This window comes from Natator depressus, chromosome 20 (assembly GCF_965152275.1).
Source record: "Natator depressus isolate rNatDep1 chromosome 20, rNatDep2.hap1, whole genome shotgun sequence".
In the NCBI taxonomy this organism is placed as follows: domain Eukaryota; kingdom Metazoa; phylum Chordata; order Testudines; family Cheloniidae; genus Natator; species Natator depressus.
The window spans coordinates 13823859-13832108 of record NC_134253.1 but is presented as its reverse complement, the minus strand read 5'-3'; the positions used below and the strand labels follow the sequence as shown (position 1 = coordinate 13832108).

The following is an 8250-nucleotide window of genomic DNA, read 5'->3' as shown; positions in this document are numbered from 1 at the left end:
TAAATAGATGATAAAGCAATATCAAACCTAGGAGCAGAATTTCTCTAGATTTTTCTGAAGCTGTCCCACCACTGGGGACTCTCTGCTTCTCTCCCTCCCCCATCCCCAGGGCCCCTGTGCTTCCCCACCCCCACCCCTCGACTGACCTCTTCCTTGCCTGCCCACCCCCAGACACCCTAGTGCAGTGGAGGAAATAGACCGCAGGAGCTGGAGGAGGGCACCTGCATGGCGCAGCAGGTAAGAGCTCCGACTATGTGCCACGAACAGACCTCTGGTATGGAACTCGAGATGGGGGTGCCCCTCCACCCTCCCTAAATGGCAGTCCTGGCCAGGGCTCCCACGGCTTCCCCACAGCTGCTTGTGTCATCCCCACACCTTTGCAGGGCGGGTGCAGCAACAGGGGCAAGAGTCGCTCACTGGCTGTATGGTGGTGGGAGATCACCCTGAAGCCCCCCGCCTCCCCTGAGACATGGACTCAGAGGTGAGGCTGCACCCGACCCTGACACAGTGCCAGGGCTGAGCCTCTCCAGAAACACGCAGGGACTCTGCCCATCTGCACTGAGCTGTAATGTACCTTTAGCCTGAAAAAGAAAACTCAGAGAGAAGGGAAGAAGCAGCTGATAGGGATGGGAGAGAATGGGGATCGACGGATGGAGAGAATGGTATTGGTTCCCTCTAACTAGACAGCAGGGATGGGTTTGTGTCTTGGAGAGAAGACGGTTTCCATTCTTCTCAGCAGACTGGGAAACCATCAAATTAAAGAGGCACTTTGTAGCCAAGTCTAACAGAAAAATGTGTGAGTCTCAAAGAACATTCAGGGACAACACCTGAGCAGGAAGCCCTTCTCCTCCACCAGTAGTGAAGTAAAGGGGGTGGGATTTGGCGTTCCCACCATAACACAGCCCTTGGACTCCACTGAGTAGGAAAGGAATTATTTGAAGCAAACTCTGGTTAGTAGGTTTAGTCCTCTGGTTATTGGATGTGTGGTTGTGACTATTGATAACACTTTATGATCATCTGGTGCCTTTTAGCCAGAAGGATTTCAGTGCTTTACACATGGTATTATTTTATCCTTTGCTGAATTGCAGCCAGCCCTTGGATGGAACATGTCCGTCAACCTTCACTACACGTGGGGTGAAGCGCAGAGTAATCTATCTATTTGAGACTGCTGTGTGGGCATGAGTGTATGCTTTCCTCGATTAGGCTTGTTTCACTCTTGTGAGCAAAACCCATAATTGGTGGTGTATTCTTGTATTGGGTTTTGTCACGTTTGCGATGGAGCACACTATAAGACTGAGTACAGCAGTGATAAACTTTCTGTTATTACTAGGGCCCTACCAAATTCACAGTCCATTCTAGTCAATTTCACAGCCATAGGATTTGAAAATAAGACAATTTCACATTTTTGGAAGTTTACCCCTGAAATTTCAGGCTGTTGTAATAGTGGGGGCCCCAACCCAAAAGGGGATGGGGGAGTGTTCCAAGGCTGCTCTAGGGGCATTGCAGGATTGACACCCTCACTTCTGTGCTGCCTTCAGCAGGGATGGCGACCCCCTGCATCCAGACCTACCCCCACAGAGCCCCCCCTGCGTCTGGATCTGTGCTGAGCTCCTCCTCCCTTCATCCAGACCCGTGCCCTGACTAGCCCCCTGCACCTGGACTATCCCAAATGAGCCCCCCATCCCTCTGAGCCCCCCAGCACCTGGACCCCCATGCTGAGTCCTCAGCACCCAGACTCCCCTGCTGACCCCCAACCACCTTCATCTGGACCCCCTGCACAGTCCCATTCCCCCTGCACCCGGAACCCTCACTTCTGAGTCCCGGCCTGCGACCAACACGCGCAAACTAGGGCCCGCGGGACCGGCCTGTCCAGCCCGCCTGAGCTCCCGGCCAAGGAGGCGAGCCCCGGCCCCTCCCCCGACCGCCCTCCCCCCGTCTCCGCCCCATCCAACGCCCCCGGCTCCCTGACTCTCTCCGCAACCCCCTGCCCCTCATCCAATCCCGCCCCCCGCTCGCCGGAGCCGGTCCCGCCGCTGCAACGCTCCGCGGCAGGAGCAGCGGGCAGAGGGCGAGCGGCTGCGGGGGAGGGGCCGGGGTTCGCTCCCCGGCCGGGAGCTCAGGCGGCCGGACAGGACGTGGGCAAACGACGTCCGGCCCGCAGGACCGTCCTGTCCAATCCCCGGCCCCTCCCCCGCTGCCTCCCCTCCCCCGGGCTGTGGATAGGGGACAGGGAGTGGGGGGGGTTGGGGTCCCGGGGGCAGTTAGGGTGCGGAGGTCTCTGGAGGGGGCGGTCAGGGGACAGGGAGCAGGGGGGGTTGGGTAGGGGTTGGGGTCCCAGGGGCAGTTAGGGTGGGGGGGTCTCCGGAGGGGGCGGTCAGGGGACAGGGAGCAGGGGGGGTTGGGTAGGGGTTGGGGTCCCAGGGGCAGTTAGGGTGGGGGGGTCTCCGGAGGGGGCGGTCAGGGGACAGGGAGCAGGGGGTTGGATGGGTCGGGGATTCTGAGAGGGGCAGTCGGGGGGGGAAGTGGGAGGGGGTGGATAGGGGTGGGGGCCATGCTATTTGGGGAGGCCCAGTCTTCCCTACCCAGCCCTCCATACCGTTTTACAACCCCATGTGGCCCTCGGGCCAAAAAGTTTGCCCACCCCTGCCTTAGTGACACAGTGGGCCTGGCTCATGGCTCTGAGAGTGAAGGCGCAGCCTGGCCAGTTGGAAACTGGTCCATGAGATCTCTGTGCTTCTCTGAGCCATGTGGCTCCTGATCATCGTCAGCTCTCAGACACGCCAGCATGATCCCCGGTCTGAGTCCTGTAGACCAAGGAGAGCGCTAAGCCCCTGCTGTGCCCCGTGATTCTGCTGCAGAGAACGACAACCTCTGGCCTTCTCAATGCGGCTCTCCCCTCTCCTGCCTGGGACCTGACCCATAAAGCACGCTTCCCCGGGTTTTATTAGGCGTGTTTTGTAGACTGTGAAACTGAGGCACAGAGAGGTCAAATGACTCTCCCAAAGTCACAGAGGGAGTTGGTGGCAGAGCTGAGCATGAAAAGCTGGAGTCCTGGTCCCCTGCCCACCAGGGGAGATGGTGCTCCACAACCCCCGGTGTCTTATCTGGTTTGACCTACATGGTTCCAGTGAAGGCCGGGCTGTTCATCTGCCTTTGTACGGGCAACGTGCATGAAAGGCCAGGATTCCCTGAGCCTGGGAGGAATCTGTTACCCTGAGTAATGGTGGGGCAGAAGGGGATTGAAGGCCAGAGCCTGAGAGGTGAGAGTCGAGAGGCTGCTCCCCTGTGTCCACTGCTAACTCTCCCCCTTGAGCATGTTGCTTTGGGCCAGGTCTGGCAGAGTTGCAGCCAGTTCTGCACTCTGCAAGGGCTGGGCGAGTGACGGGTGTGTGATGCGATGAAAACCCTCATCTAAGCTGACAGTGCCCAGGAGACAGGCTCTGCAGCACCAACTGACTCCCGGGCCACCTCAGCTGAGTTGCTCCCCTCTGTCACATGGGGCCAGTCATCCCCCCAGTAGGGGCACTGGGGCTGAGTAGCTGGTTTGTGGTGGGCGTGGTGTCTCTGATGAAAGGCCAAGTATTAATAACGGGTGCCCACCATACTGGCGAGCTGCCTGAGTGCCAGCATCACAAGAGTGCTGCTGCCTAGCTCTGCTGTGGGTCCAGGGCCAGGAAACGTGCTAGGGAACGGGCACTCGTGCAGCCCGCAGAGCTAACCTAGGGGCGGCTGTGTGTGAGGAGCCCAGCTTGGCTGTGCCAGGCCCCCTGTGTCCTAGTGCATGTGCAGCAATGCGGATGCACTGACAGCCAGGTGAGAGCATAGCCTGGGTATTCGGGCTGCTGCTCACAGCTGGTGTGGACACGCTGCCTCCTTTGCTATGCGAGAGACATGCCTGGCACTTCCCAAGCCAGACGCCCTGCGGCAGCTCTCAGCAGGAGCCCTGCCTTTAGACCCTGCTGCAGCTGCATTTCCTGCTCCTGCTGCTGCTGTAAGGGCAGATGCTGGTTCCTGATGGGGAGCATCTGGCAGTGCCTGTCCTGCTGGGGCCAGTCACCAGGGCAAAGTGTACTTGGCAACGAATTGAAAAGATAAAATGGCAGAATGAATGCCAAGCCGGATACCAGTGCTTCTGGGAATGCCAGCCTGGGCCCCCAACTCCAGCTAAGGAGGGTGGCAGATCTCCTGCCTTCAGAAGCCTGTCTGTGGCCAACTCCCCCTTCTGTCTGAACAGCGGCATGCAATGCTCTCAGCCCCTCTGGGGGTGCAGTCAGCGTCCATCTCACAGTTGTCTTGTGGCTGATCTGCCCAGCGTGGGGGCTGCTTCATTGGGGTGTTGAGTTCCCTCCTTTGCCCGGCACCAGCTCTCACTAAGGTTGTTGGCCTTCTGGAGCATCCTCCTTTGCATCTAGCTTGCAGCCGAAGGCACAAACCTTGTGCACAGGAGCAAGTTGACACCTCACTGCCTCCCACCGGGCACTGCCATCCTGTGCAGGGGTGAGGTCACTCCCTGAGCAGTTCTCCTCACAGGTCGCTGCTCCCCACTTGGAGTCTCTTTTTCGCATTGCCCTTCTCAGCTAATGTGTTGTGTGTGGACACAGCCCCTAATGTGAACAAAGACCTGGACCCTGCAGCTCCAGGCCAGGCCATGATTGAAGAGATGCCATCAGTGTGGGGCTCGCACCAGCTGCTGGGCAAGAGGGACCCTGGCTTTGATTCCACCTGGCAGTTCCTGTGGCCCTAGACAGCAGCAGGTTCAGGAGGGTGGGTGTGCTGCACTTGTTAGACTCTGCACTGAGCTCTGGGAGCGGGCGGGGAGAGTGGGTGGGTGGGTGGGTGGGGAGGGGGCTATGTCTACACTGCCGTGAAACCCACAGCTGGCCTGGGTCAGCTGACTTGGGCTGAGGGGCTATAAAACTGCTGGCTGGGGGCCCTGCAGAGAGGTGGGGGAAATCTCCTCCTCGGTTGCTAGGTGTGACTGCCCTGGTTTTTGGGGCTCCCCTTGTCTTTTCAGATCCTCCACTGACCTGGGTCAGTTTCAACCAGTCCTTAATGACCCATTCATTCAACTTCAGACAGCGTGACCCAACACCTCTTAAGAACGGCCATACAGGGTCGGACCAAAGGTCCATCCAGCCCGTATCCTGTCTTCCAGCAGTGCCAAGGTGCTGGAACTAGGAGTGCTGGGGGTGTGGCAGAACCCTCTTGCTTGAAGTGGTTTCCCTCATATAGTGCATTTAGTTTTGTTCAGTGGCTTTGAGCACCTCCACTATAAAAATGGTGCCAGTGTCCCTACAACAGTGGCCAGTGCCAGACGCTTCAGAGAGAATGACCAGAAGAAGGCAATTTTGAGTGATCCGTCCCCATCATCCAGCCCCAGGTTCTGGTGTTCGGTGGTTTAGGGACACCCAGAGCATGGGGTTGCATCCCTGACCATCTTGCCTAATAGTCATGGATGGACCTGTCCTCCAGGAACTTCTCTCATTCTTTTTGAACCCAGCTGTATTTCTGGCCTTCACAACATCCCCTGCCAATGAGTTCAACAGCTTGTCTGTGCACTGTGTGAAGAAGTACTTCCTTATGGTAAAAAGAAAAAAGAAAAGGAGTACTTGTGGCACCTTAGAGACTAACCAGTTTATTTGAGCATGAGCTTTCGTGAGCTACAGCTCACTTCATCGGATGCATAGCATATCGTGGAAACTGCAGAAGACATTATATACACACAGAGACCATGAAACAAAACTTCCTCCCACCCCACTGTCCTGCTCGTAACAGCTTATCTAAAGTGATCATCAAGTAGGGCCATTTCCAGCACAAATCCAGGTTTTCTCACCCTTCCCCCCCCCACACACATACAAACTCACTCTCCTGCTGGTAATAGCCCATCCCTCTTTGAAACCTCTCTTTATAATGCGCATGATAATCAAGGTGGGTCATTTCCAGCACTAATCCAGGTTTTCTCACCCCCCCCCCACACCCCCCTCCAAAAACCACACACACAAACTCACTCTCCTGCTGGCAATATCCTGAAGGATGACCCAACACTCTCACAAATCTTGGGAGAAAGGCCAGTCCTTGCCTACAGACAGCCCCCCAACCTGAAGCGAATACTCACCAACAACCACATACCACACAACAGAAGCACTAACCCAGGAACCTATCCTTGCAACAAAGCCCGTTGCCAACTGTGCCCATATATCTATTCAGGGGACACCATCACAGGGCCTAACAACATCAGCCACACTATCAGAGGCTCGTTCACCTGCACATCCACCAATGTGATATATGCCATCATGCGCCAGCAATGCCCCTCTGCCACGTACATTGGTCAAACTGGACAGTCTCTACGTAAAAGAATAAATGGACACAAATCAGATGTTAAGAATTATAACATTCATAAACCAGTCGGAGAACACTTCAATCTCTCTGGTCACGCAATCACAGACATGAGTGTCGCTATCTTAAAGCAAAAAAACTTCAAATCCAGACTCCAGCGAGAAACTGCTGAATTGGAATTCATTTGCAAATTGGATACTATTAATTTGGGCTTGAATAGAGACTGGGAGTGGCTAAGTCATTATGCAAGGTAGCCTATCTCCCCTTGTTTTTTTCCTACAAACCCCCCCCAAGACGTTCTGGTTAAACTTGGATTATTGCTGTGCACATTGTAAGATGAGCTATTGCCAGCAGGAGAGTGAGTTTGTGTGTGTGGTTTTTGGAGGGGGGTGTGTGTGGGGGGGTGAGAAAACCTGGATTAGTGCTGGAAATGACCCACCTTGATTATCATGCGCATTATAAAGAGAGGTTTCAAAGAGGGATGGGCTATTACCAGCAGGAGAGTGAGTTTGTATGTGTGTATGTGTGTGTGTGGGGGGGGGCGGAAGGGTGAGAAAACCTGGATTTGTGCTGGAAATGGCCCTACTTGATGATCACTTTAGATAAGCTGTTACCAGCAGGAGAGTGGGGTGGGAGGAAGTTTTGTTTCATGGTCTCTGTGTGTATATAATGTCTTCTGCAGTTTCCACGATATGCTATGCATCCGATGAAGTGAGCTGTAGCTCACGAAAGCTCATGCTCAAATAAACTGGTTAGTTTCTAAGGTGCCACAAGTACTCCTTTTCTTTTTTCTTTTTACGAATACAGACTAACACGGCTGTTACTCTGAAACCTTCCTTATGGTAGTTTTAACCCGCTGCCGATAAATTTCATTGGGTGACCCCCTGGTTCTTCTGACATGTGAAGAGAGAATGAACATTTCCTTCTTCATTTTTTTCACACCACTCGTGATTTTATAGACCTCCCGTCGTTGTCGATTTTTCCAAGCTTGTGAAAAGTCCCAGTCTTTTTAATTTCCCCTCCTACTGGAAGCTGTTCTACCCCCTTCATCATTTTTCTTGCCCTTCTCGGTACCCTTTCCAACTCTAAGATACCTTTTTTGAGATGGGTCAATCATCTGTGCATAGTATACAACTTGTGGGCAAACGATGGATTTATATAGAAACACTATGGCATCTTCTGTCTCATTATCTATCCCTTTCCTAATGGTTGCTAACATTCTGTTCAGTTTTTTGACTGCTGCTGCACACTGAGCAGATGCTTTCAGAGAACTATCCACAGTGACCCCAGGATCTTTCTTGAGTGGTAACAGCTCATCAATGATATGATAAACCCCTCTCATTTTCTATGTATTGTTGGGATTATGTTTTCCAGTGAGCATTACTTTGCACTTACCAACATGGAAATTCATCTGCCATTTTGTTGCCCAGTCACCCAGTTGTCTGAGGTTCCTTTGTAATTCTTCACGGGCTGCTTTGGACTTATCTGTCTTGAGTAAGTTTCTATCATTTGCACTTTTTGCCACATCACCATTTACCCCCTTTTCCAGATCATTTATGAATATGTTGAACATCACTAGTCCCCGTACAGATCCCTGGGGGACACCACTGTTTACCTCTCTCCATGCTGAATATTGACCATTTATTCCTATCCTTTGCTTCCTGTCTTTTAAGTTACTGATCCATGAGAGGACTTTCCCTCTTATCCCGTGACTGCTTACTTTGCTTAGGACCCCCACCAAAGGCTCTTTGTCAAAGGCTTTCTGAAAGTCCAGGAACCTCATGTCTCCTGCTTTGCCCCATGGGCATTTTAACCCTCCAGACCCATTGGGTAACAGTGTGAAGTGCAGAGGGAAACTGAGGCATGCATAGAATTAATTAAAAATATTACAGAAAATTCCCACTTTATTATACT

At 53.5% G+C, this 8250-nt stretch overlaps 1 protein-coding gene across 1 annotated transcript in view; it reads left to right on the top strand.

Moving 5' to 3' along the window:
* The first annotated feature begins 252 nt into the window (after positions 1-252).
* The window catches only part of LOC141975285 (gametocyte-specific factor 1-like), a 65242-nt gene continuing 57244 nt past the window's right edge, over positions 253-8250 (top strand). Inside the window, exon 1 of the mRNA XM_074935581.1 lies at positions 253-274. Coding sequence (XP_074791682.1) covers positions 253-274 — 22 coding nt within the window. The remainder of the gene's footprint in view (positions 275-8250) is intronic.